At 45.6% G+C, this 22,213-nt stretch overlaps 1 protein-coding gene across 2 annotated transcripts in view; it reads left to right on the top strand.

Annotated features, from left to right (window-relative positions):
• Window positions 1-22,213, top strand: part of LOC144094029 (uncharacterized) — a 32,830-nt gene that overhangs the window by 2,778 nt on the left and 7,839 nt on the right. The window contains exons 4-9 of one of the 2 annotated variants that reach the window (XM_077627877.1): window positions 558-725; window positions 4,140-4,270; window positions 6,745-6,810; window positions 9,585-9,627; window positions 14,004-14,240; window positions 15,471-15,581. In XM_077627877.1, the coding sequence (XP_077484003.1) occupies window positions 558-725; window positions 4,140-4,270; window positions 6,745-6,810; window positions 9,585-9,627; window positions 14,004-14,240; window positions 15,471-15,581 (756 nt within the window). The remainder of the gene's footprint in view (window positions 1-557; window positions 726-4,139; window positions 4,271-6,744; window positions 6,811-9,584; window positions 9,628-14,003; window positions 14,241-15,470; window positions 15,582-22,213) is intronic. The other variant, XM_077627878.1, reaches the window with a different exon arrangement.

Below are 22,213 nucleotides of genomic sequence, written 5' to 3' on the forward strand. Positions count from 1 at the left end.
ACTGGCCCAATAGTGGACTTTTTGTTAACCTTGTTAACTAGTCTGAGTGAAACAGCACATAATTGATAAACAAGGTTAGTGATAGAGTAAGTGCATTCATGGCACTGAAAACAGTTGTAATTTTTAAAGAATAGGGTACTGTTTTTTACTGATCACAGTAAAATTTATACTCTTGCACAAGGGAATGTCTACCGACTGTGCTGGCTCAATGGTTACATTGTTTAGCTGCTGAGCACGAGTACACAGGAAGAAATCCTTACTGTAGCAGCCGCTTTTAAATGGAGGCGAAATTCATAAATGTGCTTGTTCTGTGCAGTGCCAGTGCACGTTGATCCCAGACGATCTAAATCATACCAGAGCTCTGCACTCCAAGGCGCCTCTTTCTCCCTTCTTTCATGCCCTCCTCCATCCCTTCCCTCACAGTACAGTTAGGTGTCCACCAAGAGTGACACAGTACCGTTCCTTTCCTCATAACCAGTTTCCAAGGAAAAGTCTCAAGTGCATTTTTTTCCTCATGTGGTTGCTTTTGCTGAGGTTGAGGACGCTATGTTGCACAGCTTGAAGATGCTGCCCGCAAGGCCTCTCTACGGCACGAGCGGGCAACTCTGTCCCATGGCACTGCCCGGCAGATGGTGGCACTGGCGGAAGAAGGTCTGCGGAGACAGGGGGCCCAGGGATCTTTGGACCCTGTGTTTCAGGAAATGCTCAACCAGGCCACTGTACGGGTCAGTGCTCCTTCAGCATTTTTGCCCTTTAGACTTGCACTCGTGCAATTTGAGTGGCTGGTCTTTGAGTTGGCTGTTGGTCTGGCTGTTGCAATCAAATTGAGAATTTTATAGTGGAACTTCATGAGCAGCGGAATCATTAATTAAACCACCAAACCCTTGGTATCAGGCAATGATAAAACTGTGCAGGGGCTACCTGTGTCAAATTTTCCAGCAAAATTCACTGTTTAATGACCCATTGCTGCACCCGGAAAATGTAAAGGGTAGGAGCATATGAATGTCAAAGAAGTACAGTGCACCTGGCCTCTGTCTTGAGTGGCATGAATTCACTGCAGTTTGGAGCTCATAAAGAGGTCACTGAACTGTGTGCAAATTGCGTGTGTTGTGCTTGCTGCCATGGCAACCTAAAAACTTGCATTCATGTGTTCAACCTTAGTTAAATCGATGCTGGCACAATCAGTGAATGTTGAGTACTTTTCTTTAAATTGTGAATCCATCATTTGCCTGTGACAACTTGTGGCACAAAAGCATTATTGTCGAGCAACAGAGATCGTGATCTCTGGCTGTCATTGTCATGGAGGAAATAGTGCTGAAAATTTTTTTGCAAACAACTTTATTGCTAAAACTGTAGTGTGGAGATATTTAGTTAATTGCTTGCATTTCATGTGCAAACTGTGGTAAATTAAAAATCTTGAAATTGGCTGTGTTTGCTAAATGACATCACTGTTCTTGTGAGTTGGCTCAAGTTTCCTTCTTTTTTCAAATGCTTCATGTGCCTTAAATTTGAGCACTATACTGGTTGTTACATGTGGTCCATATGCATTGTAAATTAATGCCCTGTGCCCTTTGCTGTTCATGATGTCTCAGAGTTGGCTAATGCTGTCTAGAGTTTTGCAGGAATCCTCGTCTCTTGCACTGTGTGCTATTTTGTCTGATTTTCTTCAGTTGTGACTTTTAGATCCTTCGACTAGATATAAAATCAATCCTATTGTAGCAAGTATGTGCTGCTTAGTCTTGAAAGCATTTATTTTTGTTTTAGCTTGCTCCTTTGCACATTAATAATACCTTGAGCTGGCAGGTGTGGCCATTGTAAGTAGATCGTAGCAACCAGTGTGTCAATCTGTTTTAGTAATTCATTACCATTGGGCTTTCTGAATGCATTATTCAGCACTCCATCTTGTATAGCATGGCTCATGAATATCGTTGGCATGTGTGTTTGGTGCCTCATGCACTTAGAAAGTCTCAGCATGTCATCTCTTTGTGGCACTCGAGGCTTGCATCTGTGAGAAATGGTTCTTCTTTTGCCACAGGTGTGATGCCTCTTCTGCCCTCTAGTGCTTGAATTGCAGTTAGATTTCTCTTTAATGAGCCAAATTCATTTCAACAGAAACTGAGAAAAATGAGAAGGTTTGTTATTGATAGAAACTAGTGCTTGAAGAAGTGGAACCACGCTCTTAAAAGTCTAAGCTATGACATGCAAACTTACAAGCAAAATGATCTTGTTGTGTCTGCGGCATCTTGCTACTGTATTTGGCTCATTTTTGTTCTAGGCCCTGCATGTAGGTTTTGCACACCCTATTTATCCCATTAATTTTTATAGCTTTTACAGATGAATGGTGCCTGGATTTGCTTATCATTGCGGCCTAATTTCGCTTAGTTTCTGCATTTGGCTCATTTCCAAAAAAAAACTCCATAGTTTTCAGCCTCTTTTTATGCCACTTGGCAAGTCTTTGAATTAAAAGGGATAAAAAAGCCTGTTTCTAACACCTGGAACATGCCTGCATAAAGGCCTGTGTAAAGGGGTTGTGTAAAGGCCTGTGTACTGTGTGGTGTCAGTGCACAGTAGAGAACCCTAGGTGGTCAAATTTCTGGAGCCCTTCATTACGGTGTCCCTCATAGCTTGAGTCGCTTTGGGATGTTAAACCCCCATAAACTATAACCATAAACTTCTGCTTGGGCTTCGGTGAAGGTATCTGGAAGGTGGAGTGTTGGGATGGGTGTGTGGTGGGCTCCTCTGTTAGGCTTCTGGTGGGTGAAAGGCATCTGGAAGGTGGAGAGTAGGGATGGGTGTGTGGTGGGCTTTTCTCATGAGCTTCTGGTGGGTGGAGGCTTCACCCTTTTCTTTCGCATGGCGATACCTGGGCTTTACATAATGGCACTACTACTGCTGTCGCAGTAAAATTCTGCTTAGAAAAGGCTGATACGCCGCCGCGGTGGCTTAGTGGTTATGGTGCTCGGCTGCTGACCCAAAAGACCCGGGTTCGATCCTGGCAGCGGCAGTCGAATTTCGATGTAGACGAAATTCTAGAGGCCCCTGTACTGTGCGATATCAATGCACGTTAGAGAACCCTAGGTGGTCGAAATTTCCGGAGCCCTTCACCACAACGTCCCTCATAGCCTTAGTCCCTTTGGGACGTTAAAACCCCATAAACCAGAAAAGGCTGACACATGCATCGTTTGGTGTTTTCTTTTTTATGAGTCCTGGCTTTCAGTACTTGAACGTGGCAAAGCAACTAAGTGCAGCTCCTGTTTTTCTTCATAACATCTGAATTCACTATATATTTGCAATGTTTCATTAGACGCCAGACTCTTGGTCCCCAGAAATTGATTTGAGCAGCCAAATACAGGGATGTAAACTGCAAAGCAATGTTGAAAAAGAAAGAAGATGATGCATGTATTTATGCTGTTTCATTTCTCAGGGTAACAAACTTGCTAGACCAGCTTCACATACTTGCCCAGTTCTTTTCACGGTGGTTGCTGTATGGGGGATTTCTGCAGAGGCAAACGTGCAAACGTGCTCACTCCTGCGCTCACCTAGTAGTAAATGAGAGGGTTGCTGTGGTTTGTGAACTGAGGTCTGGGAGCCATCTGAAGTGCAGATACACTAGGAGCCACCACTGTCAGTGCATACACTCACATAAAACATGCACTTTTTTTCCCCCTTAAGATTTGCAAAAAATTGAGGGGAGGGGGTGCGTTGATTACACACATTAAAACATTTCAGTCTTGTTAATTTCGACTGTAAGGGGACTTGAAACTTGTTCTAATTTTATGGCATTCAAAGTAATGAGAGGCCTATGGGGCTACACCGTCAACCCCCAAGTGATGCTGACGGGACCAGAGTGCTGGCGCAAATAGGCCTGAAGTTCGAATAATTAAGTTCAAATTAATGAGACTTTATATTAAGAGAAATTTATATTTTGGCATTTAATATAGCAGGTGCATTCATTATTTTATTATGTCCGCTAGCCGTGCAGGTAAGTATGGTATTTTTTCACCCTGGGCGGGCGAGAGGGGACAGCCTGAAAGCTTTATTTCTTTTTGAGGCACAAAAATTGGGCTTCCACTGCGAGAGGCCATTGTTGTGCAGTGGACTGTGCGACTAGCCTTTGATTATGGTGGGGATGGTTGCAGGTGAACGAGGCCGAACGTGAACGGGTGCTGAGCCGGGCGGAGCAGGGGCGGCTTTGGCATGCCTGCAGGGGCCACCAGCAGACGGTGCTGGACCTGCACCAGGCGCTCAAGAAGTCCATCATCAAGGCCAGGTGGCTCCTCTTTTCATTCCTTCATTGGCTATGTGGGGCAGGATGTGATGAGCATAAAAGATGCCTATCTGGCTGCTGCTGTTGCAGAGGCTGGTAGCCTGTCATCGGCTGCGGCAAAGATCACTGTGCCTACAATAAGTCAGCATGTCAGCTGGCTTTTTAAGTGTTTCAGTTTCTGTCAGGGCTAAGCGGGGCATCTTGGAGGCTGATCTGCCTCTCTGCAGGCTTGTTCAAGCACATCAGTTCAATTTATAGCGATGACAAAGTGCCACAAATAGTGGAAGCATGGCTATTTTTGTTTCGTTAGGTTTTGTAAGCCTCTTTTTCTTTTCCAGGATGAAGGATGTGGCATAAGATTAACGAATGACAACTGAGTATTGTGGCACAAAAGCACCAAAAGTCAAAAGAAATGCCTCTGAACTTTTTATTTATTTATTTATTTACAGATACTGCAATCCACAAGGGATTTTAGCCTGGTGGGAATATAACAAAGCACAAAAATAATCGTGGGCAACAGAAAAAAGTGAAGAACAAAGTACACTGCTTGGTCACTACAGCTTGATTGTGAATATCAATATTAATGTGTTGCCTCACATTCTTTCCTCTGCCTTTTAATTTGTTTCTGGCCTTTCTTCATTTTCATCATACGTGCAGCATTATTGCTATATTTCGATGTCATTTGTTTGTAGCTTCCGAGTCTTGCAGCATAACGAGACAGCCACATTTCAGGCACATTTTTTTTTTTCTTGCACTTGTTTGCGCAGTGTTTCCAGCTACGGTGGTTACACGGGTGATGATCACACAATGTCGCCCCCTTTCTTTTCTACTTTTCCTAACAGTCACACTCACACTTTTCCTGGTATTCAGCCAGTAGAGGCCTTTAACGTGTGTCTACTGGAGAATTGGCATTAGTATCACCAGAGTACCAGGAACCCAACTGCACATGCATCACTGTGTGTGCCATGAAAGCCTGCTACACAAGACATTTTAGCTGACCATGATTCAGTACTCTGTCTAGGGCATTCGACTCATGATAGTGAAAACTCAAAGGGAACTCTGATTTAATTCTAATTATGCGGTGCCTTTTCAGTACACATGATGTTATTGACACATCACTTTGCATAATATCGCCACTTGTTGGAAGAGTTCAAATTAGGGAGCATATGCTGCCTTATTCTCATTCAGTTTCTTTTTGTTTTTGTTTTATGGGTCTGTTGATGCTTATCTGGTTGTGAGAGGTGTGTTCATAGCAAAGAAGTTTGGGTTGAAAATGGCATATGCTTTCCAGTCACTTGACTCAAACTCGTGGTGTGGAAAAACTGTGGAATCCGTGACTGTTTGGCTGAAAGGGGAGGGGATGTTTACTCTCAGAGAACCATGGACAACAAAGTATACTTGGCATCATTGCAGTTTGTTTGCGAAAATGGCCTATGTATGGCAGAATTATCCGTATTTTATCTTTTGGCCTTCTGCAGTTTATAAAAGCTTGGTTTCCAGTGAAACTGGACTCATTGTCATTAGAATGTAATCAACTGTTTTACCCTGAGTGTGCCTTTAATATAATTATTAATTAATTTTGCTTGTGTTTTAATGTTACAGTGCCTGATAGCTTTACAGAATAGTTGAGGTTTTATGATGCGAGTCACTATACTATTTGCCGATTTATTAAGATTGTTGTTTTTTTTTTTTACTGATATGTAAGGAAGATCTGTCTTGGTAATGAAGATGTATGGGGTTGGGCATGCGTAGGCCGAGCAAATCAGGTGTCTTCATCTAGATTTTGTGCATTCATATTTCAGCTGGTATTCTTTAAGGGAAGCTGGAATTTTTTTTTGAGAATTCGATGAGATTCAAACATTCAAATGTATGAAGCTTGTAGGTAGAGCACGCCGTTTTTCTTACACTGTCATTTAAAATTGTGATGTAATCGCCACTGAAAGCCACGGCACTCTTCAGGCTTCTCCTCACCGTGTTGCTGGAGTGTGGAGAGGCTCAATGATGACATCATTGTTGCTGAGATTTCAGATTTCCTCTGCCTTGACCCAGTGCATCCTGTTGTGCATTGTCTGATGATGCCGAGCAATGCTTCAACGGCTTTGCCTTCTGGGATACTGGTTTTCTTCCTCCAAGAAATCGTTTCTGCAACAGGTGACCCTACCTAGCACTGTGCATTGTGGAGAAGCCTGAATGCCGTTGGAGCTTTACTGGGCAATTTTGTCACCATTTCAAATGCTTGCACAAAAATACTTGGCATGCTTTACCAGAAAGTTTAACACATTTGATCCCTTTGAGCTCATAAACTCTAAAACTTATCTAGTTTCCCTTTAAGCTAATTTAAATACACATGCGGCGAAAGGTAGTTATATGCATATTTTAAAAATAGAGATAACTGACATTAAAGTGAGTTATATTTTGGCAACTGTTATTTTTGTTTCCCCCTTACCCCTCCCCGCCCATCCCCTGCAACTCCTTAGTCTGTCAGCACGCAGAAGCTTGCTACAACTTAACAATTTAGCAAACCAGCATGAGCTTCAGTTGCTGTGAGTACCCCAGCCTTACATATTTTTATGCTTCATTTCCTCTTACTGCTACTAGTACTACCCAACTACATGAGTCCCATTGGGCTGGTTGTGTCCAGCATTATGCATCCTAGGCCATTGCTTTTGATGAATTTATTGCTTTAGTTAGTATACATTCCCTCCTGACCCTCTTGTGTTCTCGAGACCGAGGCATGTTTTTATCTTTCCTTTTCTTTTCATTGCAATCCCATTTTATTTTGGTTTGTCCTACTCACTGTAATTGCACAATTTGAGTAGGAATCTTGAGGCACTGACCAGACATTGTACAAAGAATGAGGACATATAGCGTTCCTGTACGGTAAAGTTTCTCCTTGAAGCAGCTCCCAAGTTTAGTTTAGGTGTTAAAATGAAGCGTAGTTGCAATAGGCAGCAGTTTTTAGCCAGGTGTACAATGTAATGTAATTGGATTGAGAAAATGGTAAAAGTTGAGTTTGAGGTTACTGCCGGCTTTAAATCTGCCGGCAATTGCTCCACCATGAGACGATTGTACTCAAACATGTACCGTATAGTTCTGTTTTGTACACATGTGTGCAACATGACCTTACCGTGTTACCTAGCACTATTATAATACACATCATCCCGAAAATTGCAGAGTGCTTGTGTGTCTCGCGTACAAAATTGCTTCCATTGATTGGAAACTTGAGAGTTACTTGCTTTACAGGATTCGCTTTTTGGATGGTGATAAGATTTACCATTTCATTCACAAAAAAGCCTAGCTTGGCCCAACTGTCGTTTTCTTCTGTAAATACACCAGGAAGGTACAATTGCCCTCTATTACATCTGTCTTATACCCGTGCCACACGGCAAATTTAATGTCATTTCCATCGAATGACATTCGTTCAAAACGACATTAGTTTGCTGCCACACGAGAAAATATAATGACATTCGATGAAAACGACATTAGATATCGAATGAGTTTGGGGAACTCATTCGCCAGCAAACTCCGAGCTAATGTGTTCCCTCGACACCAGAGACTTGGTGAGAATATGCACCGAACATAAATTTCAAACGCGACACAAGCATTATAATATTTCAACGCCCGTATAATTCTGTGGTCGTTCATTTATTTATATAATAATACCGAATAGCACCAGAAAAAATAAAACTGTCACTCTAGCTACCAACCAACCTGAATGGACGAGCAGGCATGTTTTCTGGCTTTTTTGTGTAGCGTGGCCCAAAGCCAGCCGTGGCCAGCCCATGAGCCAGCGGCAGGCGTGTGCGTTGTGTTGCCGGAGTCCGGAGTGCTGGCGCTAACCCTCAGCTGCGCTAATCTGCCTTTGTACAGGGCCAGCCTGCTGCGTCTTTGTGCTCGCAAGCATAGACTCGTAGCGATCGTATTCCGCTGCCGCGAATCCATTGCACAAAGCGACGTAGTGACGTCCGGCATTTGTTTGCCGCCGCTGGCTGAACTTTGGCTTGGCTTGGACTCCTGGTGGATAGCAGTGATCAACGCGTTATTGAAACGAGGATTAAAATTTTGAAATCGGTTTCCATTCGCAAAACAATACTTTTCGAAACATATTGAAGCATAGATCAAAATGTTTTTATGCTGCACTTTTTCTCCATCGCAATCGCCATCATTTGCAAATTGCATTACTTTTGGCCGTGTAGCAGCACGCAGAATAAATGACATTAAGTCGAACAAATGTCATTCGATGGGAATGACATTAGATTTGCCGTGTGGCAGGGGTATTAGATACAATTTGTTGCATAAAAAATGAAGACTTGTTGTGTTTGGTTGAACCAGAATTACAATTTAGATCCTCTGTTTTCTTTATTCTATAACTTGCGTTCTTTTAAAATTGGTAATAAAAAAAAGAAAAAAAATTGTTTCTAATACTGTCTAGTTTTATATACTAAAAGTATCTATTTGTTTGCCAATTATGTCTCTTAGGGTGTTCGAAGGGAACTGGTTTCATAAATTATGATGTACCTTAAAGTTTTTTGCACTAATCCTGTAAGTTGGAGAAAGAAACATATTTGTATAACAATAATTTTGCACAATGTCAGTCTTACATTGTTAGTTTTATTAATTTCCTCAGCATTTCCAACCACCGGCTAGAGTTTGGTTGAATATGGCTGTAACTTAACTTCATACAGTTTGATATTTCTTAGCTTTTTCAACGTGCAGTAAGTTTAAAAAAAATAAACCGAGGGCCAGAATTGCAATTTTGGTTCTGTTGGCCATTACAACTTAGCCTTTCCTGCTGAGTGTATGCGATTATCAAATTTTATCTGTGTTCAGTTCGTGGCTCTGTTTTTATCACGCGAAATATATTTTATTTAATTTCCCTTGGAATCGATGGGCTTGTCTGCTAGCAGAGTAAAGTTGCTAGGAAGACACGCCAATCTCTGACATAGTTGGTTTGAGCAACCTGTTTGCTGTGGAACAAGAAAAATGTATTCCAGTTTTCGTAAATGTTTTAAACGTTGCATTTCAGTGCTTTGTGAAAATGTGGAACAGGTGTTTCTCAAATGACGGCATCAGGATTCCGCAGTAGATATGTGGTAACAAGGGTAGCAGATACATAGGAACAGCAGTTAGCGCAGACAATGCGATGCAATTAACTGGACACTTCAAGAAGCTGGGAATGGCAAATACAAGTTCTATTAACATGGCAAGAATAATTTGTCTTTCCAATCAAGTAAAAGCTTATGGGTGAAGTTTAGCGAAGAAATAAGCCACAGAATACATTGCAGGTTTCAGAATGCTTGTGCTTGCTTACTTTCAGGCCATACTTTGAAATGAAGGCTCAGCTAAACGAAGCCCTCGAGGTAAGTTTAGCTGTAGTCACTGAATGTGGCATTGCTGTGTTGGTGCCAGACATTACTCTTTTATTTTCGTGCTGTTTGTTCTTTATGGGGGCTCAGGATATTTTTTTTCCCTATACTAGTAATGCATGCCTGGGCTTTGGTGTAACTGGAATGCGACTGTATGATTAAAATGCTATTCTTGAATGCACATGGCTGTGCCCTATGGATTGGTTGAGCATGTTTTACTACTTTTGCTGTCAGCAGTGCTTATTTTGATCGACATGGCTCCTGTCATTGTCTGCGATGCCTGAAGGCTCCCCATGCCTGTGCTTGCTGGATGACAAGGTTGTTATGCACTGCACGTGCATCGCAATACGGTTTGTAGCATGGAACTTTGCTGATGTGTATTGAAGCTATTCGTGCACACATATGCAAGTGCAAAGCTTTTGTCACCCAGCAGTACGTCTTAATTGTCTGCCAAGATATTGACGCAAGTACACAAGTAATTGACACAAGTTCATCAGAATACAGCCTCAGTGGCTGATTATCAAACCCTGCAGTTTCAGGTTCTGCAGTTTCAGGCTCTGCAGCACCTCTCCCTAGCCGTTGCCGTACCGAGGTGAATGCAGCAGCTTGACATCATGTTTTGATAGGAGCCATTCCTTTCACATTACCACTCTTGTGTTATGTTACAGTTTCTCTGCGTAAATATATAATTGCAAAATTAGTGCTAAACTCAGGTACAGACACCATTGGCATCAGAAGCAGCAGCATTTCAAGGGTTGTGAAACATTTGTGCATTTTACTCGGTTCCATAGCCACATTTAAGTTTGTTGTTGGAGAAAATAAAAGTAGAACACCCTGGTTATCTTATTTCTTTTGTGCAGTGCTGCTTAAAAACACGTGTCCTATTTTGCACCATGCAAAATGAAGTCAGCCTATTTAGAAAAAAAAAATTTAAAGCTGATAATAGGAGTAAAAAACTCCAGCTGGAAAAAAAAGTTTTTATGGGACAGTGATTTCGTGCGCATCTTTTTTATTCATGCAACTTAACGTTCATTAACGTTAATTCTGCTATATTAACGCAAATTCAATTGCTATCAGTTGTTTTAGAGGGACCAACAGCTTTATTTAAGGGCCCTGTTTTTCTGCCTATATAGCTGCTTTAGAAATATCGGAAATCATTTTCAGGAAAAATTCTTTCATCAGTTGGCAGTCGGTTCTGTGAATCGAAGTGCTGGAAACAGTGATGAATGATAATACAGCTATCAAATGATGCCAGAATTGTGAAAACAAAAACAAATGTGCCTTCCACAAGGTTGTAGTTTTGTGTTGAATGGTGTAACTGTAGTCTTGGTGCATGCTGTCTGGAATGTTACTTTTCTGCTAACGTGTACAGGCTTGTATTTCCTTTTTCGCGTGCATGCTAAGTTAGCACTAATATACGGTGCTGTAATGTGACAGTTTGTGCTGTACTGTGACAGTTGGTGCTGTACCGCTGTTATATATGCTCAGTGATGCGAAAGTGCATTTGGTAAACTGCTTTTTTTTTGTTTTCACATCAGAATTAAGGCACCCTGAAACTAGGCATAAATACTAAAAAAACAATTAACCCTTTTTACATTGAAAAAATTATGCATCATGCACCCTTCTGGAATAGCAGTACCAAAGTTTCAGTGCAAACCATTGCTTTACTATATTTTACTAAGTTTTCTGCACTCATTTAAAACTGAGATTCTGTATTTAATCTATGATATGACTTCTAATGATTCTATTGATTAAAGCAGGACTTTTTCTCTTTCGCCAAAATCTTATTACACATTTAGTCAGTTGCCCTTCAAAGTGGCAGTACTTTGCTTTGCCATCTTACTCACACCACAGTGATGCTTGTACTTTTTCTGTTGCTCCTCGAGGAGCCCGCATCAGACCTGCCAACCTGTTTTTTCTTCTCTTAGCCTGAAATGTCGTCTGCATGTAGTAAATTATTATAACATTAATATTGGATGCCTGAATTCGGGACTTCAGCTCCTTTTTTAAAAAAAAGTAGCCACCACTGGTTTTGTAAAAAAGGAAATGCTTTCAGTAGCATGGTGCTTAAATTTGTGCTGATATGGTAATTTGGAAAATTTAAGGTATGTCTTGTTTTCATGTTGGCTGGTAACAACTTTATTTAAGGTCCTGCAGAGCTTTCGCCGACGGGACCTTAGGTCCCCCATGTGGGGACGTCGAGGTGTTGCCTCGTCATCGCCTTTTATTTAAGAACTTTTATTTTATTTAATTTTATTTGAGAACTTTTATTTAAGAACTGCACACGCATTGCATAAAAGCTGCGCACAACCCATATTGAGCCTTTTACACCTTTGCAAATATTCATTTGTACATTGTTTAGAAAGCAGTGGTTTCCTAATGCTCTTCCTGCAGGCATGCCTGCCACAAAACTATATTTGTTTAGCCACTGTTCTGGTAAACCGTGTTAACAATGGCCGTGGTATGTTTTAGAGGAACACATAGGTGAATTTCACATCTATATGTATGTTGTAGAGTACACTGCACTGGTCACTGTGTGACCTTCCAACCAATCTTTATTCCTTAATAAAATACTCAGAAATAGAGAATAGTACTACATCTTGGGATGCCAGAAGCCCAAGAGAGCCATGATCTCTAGTGCCATGATCTCTAGTATTTCACAGGATATATTAGTTAACAGCTGCAGTTTTTTACTCTTGGTGCCTGTGGTCAGTATGGTGGTTATTCTCTCTAAAAAATCATTAACACACTGTTTTCTCACTTATCTCTCCAAGTATTCTTTCTGTTATGAAAATCAGTCTTAGTATCACCCTCAAGTAGTCTACTCTGCTTCTCAGCTTGGAGCAGTAATGTGATAGCATGAGTAATCTTGGAAACTTTTTTGGCATGGCAAGAAGTATGAATGCCCAATTCAAAAATGCTGGTCTGAGGCAAAAAAATATGTATGCCACTGAAATTGCTTAGAGGTAGTAATTGACTTCAAACTTTTGAAGGAGTATTACGATTTATTGTCCCTTTTAGTGAACAGGCAGCAAAATTGTCCTGTCAAGGATAGCTAGTACACCTTATTATTTGTTACATCATGTGCATGTCAGCACACATGCATTGCTGCTTTGATTACACATGACAAGCCGTTTGCTCTTGTAATATGTGATGCATTCTTGAAAGTGATCCACTTATTCCGCGTGATCCACTTCTTCGGCCAGGCTGGTGTGCAGGCTGTGCAAAATTTCATGCTGTATTAAAGGGACACTGAGGGAAAATTGAGGCTGGCCTCCGTTGACAGATTACTGTACCCTAATGACACAGAAGCTGCTTTGACTGAAAACAGAGTTTTTATAAGCTTGAATGAGCAAAGAAATATATATATAGGTATTGCTGCGCCGGCCGTTTTCAAAAGCAAACTGACATCGGCGATTTTTATGTTAATATCTGGAGCTAGACGACGCTTCAGTCCACCTCCCGGCAGTGATAATGGAGTCCGAAATTCTCTCGATGCCGTCATCAACGTTGCCAGTTTTATTTAAGTGGCAAGGAAAGATGTTGCAAATTCAACTCCAGATTTCTCGGCAGTGAATTCGTTTTTTGCTGTCCAACAAACGTAACTGGAGCCACAAAAAACCAAAAGAACTGAATTTGCTAAGAATGAAAATTGGATGGAGTTTATCTCTGTGTCTCACCATCGATTTCAGTTTTGTCAACCCTATATGCAGCAGCAGGTCACATGTGCCCCACTTGCTTCAAGTGCCTGCAAACAGAAAATGATCCGCCTACATACCATATTTTTTGCATGTGGAGTACTGCTGAACTATCAGACAAGCCATTCAGTATGTTTTTATATTTTGCTATGGTGTTATAATTCACTCCTTTGTGTGCTATGTACGTTTACAATCATGCATGTACAGTTTGACGAGAGCCATCTTGGCAGGAACAAAAAAATTTAAAAAATTAAGCTTTCGAGCCTTTTCAATCAATCAACTGTCTGATAAGACTTGAGCAATTTTTGGTTCTAATACAAGTTGTACGATGCGCCCGGAAGACTGGGTATGTGCCACATTTTAGATCTTATTACAAAGTCATTGGTACCACTGTGTACACCTTTTTTCCTGTAAAGCCAGCAGTTGATACAGCTTGAAAGTGATGTCGTTAAATTCCTAGAGATATGCTGAGCACAGTTTTACCATTTGTATGCATGTGAGACATGCACATATCCTGCGCTTAATGAAGGGTTAATTTCACCCTCAGCAAAATCTTTGACGTGCCACCTCTGAGGATTATGCCCTTACAAGAGTTCCACGGCCTGCCTGTGACTTGTGTTGTGCCAACTCTGCACCGGTGGCACCGTGCCCTCCGTCTCTCTCTGCGTGCAGGAGCAGAAGAAGCGGGTGTTCCACATGGAGGAGGACGTGATGCGGGTCAAGTTCTCCTACACAGAGGCTCTGCACAACCTGGAGCAGATCAGTGACCAGATGCACCAGAGCCGCATGCTCATGACTAGCAGCAGCAGCGGGGGCAGCAGCCTGCTCAGCTCCGAGGACGGCTTCGCCCACGCCGGCGACGGCTTTCCTCCCCGGCTGGTCAAGTCTTCCAGCCTCTCCAGCTCCGAGGTGAGGACGACGTAGCAGCAAGACCTGTTTACGAGAGATTTTCAGCACTTGCCAACACATATTTTTGGCCACTCAAAGCTCCCTGCTTCACAGTCACATGACCACCATGCTAGAACACTTGGCTCTCATTTCATGTTTGTTCTGTGCATCAGTCTTTTGCCTCAGTGCCACTTGCTGTCATTGTAATACCCCTATGGGGGCTGTTGAGGTATAAATGAATTAAAAATAAATAAATTCGTATTAGCAAATTTGGTGCAAACGTGGAGCAGTTCCAACTATCAGCTCCAGCAGCTGCATTTTGAAGAAACTGAGAACCACCCTTGTACAGAAATTTGGGGCCTTTTAAAGAACATGAGGAGGGTTGAATGTAATCTTAAGCCTGATATTATGGTCTGCATTCTAGCAATACAAATCTAGCATTGCCTAGTGAAGAACATGCATTGCAGCAACTGCGCACAGAAAGGAGACTACAGTAGAACCTCATTAATTCAAAGCCGGTTGGACTGAGTAAAATGTTTGAATTAAGTGGCTTTCCTAATTATCTGATATAGCGAGGCAAAACAGAAGAGACAAGCGTGAGATGTTGTTCAACCGCCTGCAGTACTTTACAGTTGCTACCACTGCGCTCAGTAAAGCAGCTGTTGAGGTTTAACGATTAAATCGTGCTAGAACGGGAGCTGGCCTCCTCATGGTCGTCGTGTCCCTCTCGATATAACTTGGTCACTGGCAAAGCTCTTTTAAGTTTGCCGTCGCTTTTATACTCCCACATTCTCGGCGTGCGCAAGAGCGGCAGCTAAAGCAGGACACGTCAGTTTAGTGGTGCACCGCCACTCTGAGGCACATGCACAGAAGGGCAGCTGTGACTCCCGCCACTCGATTTTGACTCGTAACATCCGCATCGAAAAGGATGCAGTCACCATTTTGAGGCGAATAGCAGTGTAGCATAGCCTCCATGACCTGCACAGAAAACCTGTGTCGTACCACAGTTAACTTGTGAAATCTGCCAAGTGATGGCAACAGCTGTATTTTTGGTATTTTGACCTTTTCTGTCTTGCTTAAACTGCGTCTCTAGTGAAAGTAGCACCTTTGCATTAGAATGTGGCAATATATTGATGCAGGCAAACTCCAATTCGTTACGATTCATTAACTGCTGGGTTAGTACTTAGCCTTTGTTCTGTTCTTATTACATTGCACATAAGAAATGTGCAATTTTTTTTGCTGCTGTTGCAGATGCTGAAGATATACGAGGACATCTGTAGTGAAGAGGCATATCATAGGTTGCCTGAACCTCGGAAACCTGTTCAGAGGCATCCATCAGGCATCAGAAGAGCCTTCTCTGAGGTATGTTCTGCATATCCCACGCTCCTATTTTTCTCGAGTATGGGTTGTCTTTGTGCATTCTAGTGGTGCACTGTTGTTTAACGTCACTTCTCATCTAGTGAAACTCTTATTGAATAGACATCACTAAAACATGTGATTCATTTTAACAAGCTCTCAAAAACATCCCAACACTCCTCTCTGAGTCATTTATTTGCAATTAATTGCTGTATGTCACAGAATAAGCTACAGAAGGCACTCTTATCCAAGTTGGTTGTGCTCTATAGCTTTTGTGGTAAAACAAAAAAGGAAAAAAAAAAGCCTTAGCAAACTTTCAGTGATGCCCGTCACTCTCGCATCAACAAGAGGCATCATGTGATTATTGATTGCTTGTTTTTCAGTGCATTAGCACAACCACTGGCTGATACCATTGGCTGTGGCGCACAGTGCGTAGGAAACGTGATGTGTTTGTGCCTATATGTGATGCTTGGAGATAGCAGAGATAGGCCATGTGGCAGTATGTGCAGGAAAAAGGGACACCAAAGCGAAGATCAGTGTGGCGTCGGCAACTGGTTTCGGCAGCTGGTTATAGCAGTGGTTATGGCAACTGGCTATGGCATCTGGCTGTGGCAACTGGCTGAAAATGGCGTAACATCAGAAGTCAGTTTTTTTTATTCTCCATTATAAGTTATTGTATTTTATTTTGTATCTGAATGCACTACTTGAACAAAACTACTTTTGAGTATAATGCATGACTTGTCAGCTCTGCTTTGGCATAGATATGTGATCAGTGGCTTTTTAACGCGACATCGTTAAAGGCCCCACTTCGCCAAAAAATCGGGTGTTGGCATTTTTGGCATCGGCGTTGTGAGCAAAAAATCATAGGCTTGGCTCTGGCTGGTGGTCCCCAGAGAGCAACCTAGGAGGCTGGTGGCCCACCTTGCGGCGTCATCATTACCTCCCCACCGGACAGTGAGCAAGCTGCCCACGATGGCATGTGGCAGTTCAGTTAATGATTGGTCGCTCAGGAAGAGCAGCTTGGGCCACATAAGGCCCACCTCTGGGAGCACCTGCCATTGCAGGACAATGGCACATCACTTAGCCGCTGCACCATGGCACCGGGAGCGGTATGAAGACTCCCAGGAATCTATGAATGCAAAGTTGAGAATGACCTGCTGCATATGTGGGAATTAATCCATTATGTTATCGCATCATATTGTCACCAATAAACGGTCAAAGCACTCAAAGCCAGGTTTAATTAGACGTGATACGCGTCCAAGACAGCAGGGAGCTCGTGCGAGGAAGACGAAAACCTCTAGCCCCTCGAGAGCGCAAGGCATTGCAAGTCCCATCTAAAACAGTTCGGCCGCGGCATGGCGCCACTGGATTGATTGGGACTGTGGCATTACTCCCCCGCTGTGAAGGGCAACGACTCGGTGCCGCAACAATGAGAAGCACGAAGACAAGGGACGGCGCATGTGTCCGGCGGCTTGTGTGGACAGGCCTGAAGTGCTAGCGGGCGTGGTACGGCTTCATCCGTGCGACATGGACGACTTCGGGGGTCGGCCGTCTAGAGGAGCGAACTGTACCCTGGGGAAGAACTTCATAGTTCACCTCACTGACTTGGCGGAGTACCTCGTAGGGGCCAAAATATCGGCGTAGAAGCTTTTCGGAGCGCCCACGCATGCGTATTGGGCTCAAAACCCAGACTTGTTCGCCGGGCTGGTAACTAACAGCTCGGTGGCGGAGGTTATAGCGACGAGCGTCGAGGGCTTGCTGGTGCCGGATGCGCTGTCGGGCGAGTTGGCGGGCAGCCTCGGCGTGACGAACGAATTGGGCAGCACCCATAACAGATGAAGTACTACTAGTCGTGAGCAACATGGCGTCCAGCATGGTTGTGGCTTCGCGACCATGCACCAAACGAAATGAAGTGAAGCGTGTCGTTTCTTGCAGAGCAGTGTTATAGGCAAATGTGACGTAAGGGAGTATGGCGTCCCAGTTGCGGTGGTCTGCGTCAACATACATGGAAATCATGTCGGCGATCGTCTTGTTGAGCCGTTCGGTGAGGCCGTTCGTTTGAGGGTGGTAAGCGGTTGTCTTGTGGTGACTGGTGCCGCTCAGGCGCATAACCTCCTGCATAAGGGCCGAGGTGAAGGCCGTTCCTCTGTCAGTTAAAACGATGGCGGGTGCACCGTGACGAAGCACAATATTTTGAACGAAAAAGTTCGCAATTTCGTCAGCGGTACCATGAGGGAGAGCTTTAGTTTCACAGTACCGGCTGAGGTAGTCGGTGGCGACCACAATGTAGCGGTTACCCAGCGAGGACTCTGGAAATGGGCCCAGTAAGTCCATGCCGACGTGGTGGAAGGGGACTTGTGGCGGATTAATAGGCTGCAGTAGTCCGGCTGGCTTAGTTGGCGGCGTCTTGCGACATTGGCACTCACGGCAAGTTCTGACGTAACGCTGGACAATTGAAGCAACCCTGGGCCAGTAGTACTTTTGGCGTATCCACGCCAAAGTGCGAGAAAAACCCATGTGACCAGAATATGGGTCATCATGGCACGCCTGCAGAACTTCGTCGCGCAAGGCAGCAGGTACGACGAGCAGATAGGCAGCTTCCTTCGGGTTGTAGTTTTCCTTATACAAAACGCCATCGCACAAACAGAATGACGACAGTCCACGTGAGAAGATTCGCGGGGGTGACGCAGCGCTTCCTTCAAGATACTCAATGAGAGGCCGTAGTTCACTGTCGTCCCTTTGGTGTTGAGTGAGGACGGACGTGGAGATGGCGCCGAGAAAAATAGAATCTTCGTCGGGATCAGCTCGGTTGTCCTCGATAGGAGCACGAGACAGGCAGTCGGCATCACCGTGCTTCCTACCGGACTTATAAACGATGGTGACATCGAACTCTTGAAGGCGAAGGCTTCAGCGTGCAAGCCGTCCCGAGGGATCTTTGAGGTTCGCCAGCCAACACAGTGAGTGGTGGTCACTGACAACCCTGAAAGGACGGCGATATAAGTACGGGCGAAATTTGGTCACCGCCCACACAACGGCCAGGCATTCTTTTTCGGTGGTGGAATAGTTTGCCTCAGATCTTGACAAGGTGCGGCTCGCGTATGCGATTACGCGTTCGAGACCATCCTGCCACTGCACAAGGACCGCACCAAGGCCGATGTTGCTGGCGTCTGTGTGCAGTTCAGTGGCGGCTGACTCGTCGAAGTGTCCAAGGATGGGCGTACTTCGGAGACGAGTTCGGAGGTCTTCAAAAGCCTTCTGTTGTTTCAGGCCCCAGAAGAACGGTTCGGAATCTTTCGTAAGGCGGGTGAGGGGCTCAGCGATCTGGGAGAAGTTCTGCACAAAATGCCGATAATAGGCGCAGAGACCCAGAAAGCGGCGCACACTTCGCTTATCGGTGGGCACAGGAAAAGCAGCCACGGCGGCTGTCTTATCGGGGTCAGGGCTAACCCCTTTAGCACTCACGATGTGGCCCAAAAACTTCAACTCTTCGAAAGCGAAGTGGCACTTGTCGGGCTTCAGGGAAAGTCCGGCCGACCGAATTGCTTCGAACACAGCGCGCAGGCGTCTCAGGTGCTCTTCAAATGTATCAGAGAAGATGACAACGTCATCCAAGTACACGAGACAGGACTGCCATTTCAGATCGGCAAGAACGGTGTCCATCATCCTCTGGAAGGTTGCAGGAGCCGAGCACAGGCCGAAAGGGAGCACCCGGAATTCGTACAGACCGTCCGGTGTAATAAAGACGGTATTTTCCTGGTCGCGTTCGTCCACCTCGATTTGCCAATAGCCGCTGCGTAAATCTAGAGATGAGAAGTACTTGGCGTGGCGCAGCCGATCCAGGGAGTCATCAATGCGCGGCAGAGGATAAACATCTTTTTTTGTGACTTTGTTTAAACGTCGGTAATCAATGCAGAACCGTAGGGTTCCATCTTTCTTTGCTACTAGAACAACAGGCGACGACCACGGGCTCGTCGACGGCTGTATCACGTCGTCCTGGAGCATTTCTTGAACTTGGCGGCGAATGGCATCACGCTCCTTTGAAGAGATCCGGTAAGGCGGCTGACATAACGGCCGCTGGTTGGCGTCGACTATAATTCGGTGCTTAGTGAGCGGTGTCTGTCTAACCTTAGAGGTCGAGGCGAAGCAGTCACAGAAAGACTGGATAACGCTTTCGAGGCAGCGTTTCTGATTAGACGGGAGGTTCGGGTTCACGTCAGTTTTTATGGGAGTGGTCGGTGCCTCCACTGATGCCGAGGCTTCGGACAAAGCGTGCTGTCCCGCGAATTCGCTGAGTTCTTTGAAATACGCAATAACTGTTCTGCCAGGCAAACACTGAGGTTCACAGCCAAAATTGGTTACCAAGAGCTCAGTTCGGCCATTGTTCAGCTCGCAATTCCGCGAGCAACACAGACTTGCCGACCAAGAAGCAGCGACATGTTGGTTTCAGCGATGCCACGAGTACCAGTGATGTTGTCGCAATCTACGGTAACAAACATGCTAGCTCTTGACGGGATTAATACGTGGTCGTCAAAGACGCGTAACTTAGTCCCGCGTGGCTCAGGATCGCCGTCAACAGGGGGTTGAGTGGAAAATGACACGACCAGCTCCTGAAGGTTGATGACAGCACCGTACTCCCGAAGGAAATCCAAACCAAGTATCAGGTCTTTGGAGCACTCCGGTAGCATGGCAAAGCAACCAGGGAAAGTAGCACCGCGGATCTGGGTTCGTGACGTGCAGACGCCAATTGGCGTAACCACATGACCGCCGGCGGTGCAGATCTGGGGTCCAGACCAAGGGGTCAGCACCTTTCTGAGGGCCGTAGCTAGCCGACTGCTCATTACAGAAAAGTCAGTGCCGGTGTCCACAAGTGTGGTCACATCACGATTATCAGCGATTACCGGGATTTCGGCAGACACCAGTCGGTCGCAGCACGTCGTTGTCGTTGAGGTCGTCGGGTGAGGTCGTCGGGTGAGGTCGTCGTCGGTCGGATCGTAGCCGCGAATCGTCGGGTGGAGGCTCTTGACTTGATCCAATAGCGGCGGCCCTACCCCCGGGGGACGCCGTCTTCAGTTTTCCCGATGTGGGGACGCGCCTCTGAACTGGCTAGAAAAAGACGGGCGGCTTGGCGAAGAAAACCGCCTTGGGGAGGGCGAACGGGACTGGCGTCGCCGCGAGGTCGTTGGCTGCACGTTATCGGACAGATACTGCTCGATGTCCCGCGGCCGTTCTCCGTAGCGTGGTCGAGGTGCGTCAGGTGAAAACCCCCTTAAGCCCATTCTGCGGTAGGGGCAGTGGCGGAGGATGTGGCCGGGTTCTCCACAGTGGTAGCAGAGCGGCCTATTGTTTGGCGTACGCCAAACGCGCGCTTTGCTCATGGTGGACAGGGGCTCCTGTGGTACGACGGGTACAGCTGCAGTTGGGTACCGCAGTGAAGGCACAGGAGTGACGGGAGAAAATGCTTGACTCACTGGCCCAGGACGACTTTGTAGTGCTTCACTGTACGTCATCACATAGGGCGCTGGCTGCAGAGCTGGTGGCGACTGAACAGCTCGCCGGACTTCATCTCGGGCCACGTCCGGTATGGCAGCGACGCTTGCCTGTGGAGCTTCGAAGCGAAGTTTCTCGAGTTCTTCGCGCACCAGGCTCCTCACAAGCTCTCGAAGCTCCTCAGTGGGTAACGACGTGGGCGTGCAGTGGTGAGCGGCTGCTACACTAGCCTGACGGCCGTAGTGCGCGCCCCGTTCATGCAGAGAACGCTCTATGCTTGTTGCCTCCTTGGCAAAGTCGGCCATCGTTTTTGGCGGGTCACGTACCAGTCCGGCAAACAATTGCTCTTTGACGCCGCGCATTAGGTGGCTTACCTTCTTGTCCTCGGGCATAGCAGGGTCGGCGCGATTGAAGAGTCGCGTCATGTCCTCGATGAACATGGCGGCGCTCTTGTTAGGCTGCTGCGACCTTGATTGCAAGTCGACTTCAGCCTTCTCCTTTCGTTCGCTGGTGTTGAACGTGGCTAAGAGCTCTCGGCGAAAGATCTCCCAGTTAGTGAAGGAAGCTTCGTGGTTCTCATACCACGTCTTGGCCGAGTCCTGTAGTGCGAAGTACACATTCCACAATTTGCGCTCGCCGTCCCACTCGTTGAAGCCCGCCACACGGTCAAAGCTGGCCAACCAGTCTTCGACGTCCTCAAACCTCTCACCGTGGAATGATGGGGGCGACCGAGGTGTGTGAAGGACAAACGGCGGGGCATTCCCGGAATGCTGACTTGTATGGCTAGCCGTAGCGGACGTCATGGCCCTTGCTGGTCTTGCGAGTTGGCCGAACTCTGGTTGTAGGCCTCGCAGGCGGCGGCTCGCCTTGTGGACTGGTGTTGTAGCCACGCGTTGAGAACTGACGTCAAGAGTGTCCTCGAGGTCAGCGTACATGGATCGTTACCCAGCACCTCCACCAAATGTCACCGATAAACGGTCAAAGCACTCAAAGCCAGGTTTAATTAGACGTGATACGCGTCCAAGACAGCAGGGAGCTCGTGCGAGGAAGACGAAAACCTCTAGCCCCTCGAGAGCGCAAGGCATGGCAAGTCCCATCTAAAACAGTTCGGCCGCGGCATGGCGCCACTGGATTGATTGGGACTGTGGCAA

This window comes from Amblyomma americanum, chromosome 6 (assembly GCF_052857255.1).
Source record: "Amblyomma americanum isolate KBUSLIRL-KWMA chromosome 6, ASM5285725v1, whole genome shotgun sequence".
Lineage (NCBI taxonomy): Eukaryota > Metazoa > Arthropoda > Arachnida > Ixodida > Ixodidae > Amblyomma > Amblyomma americanum.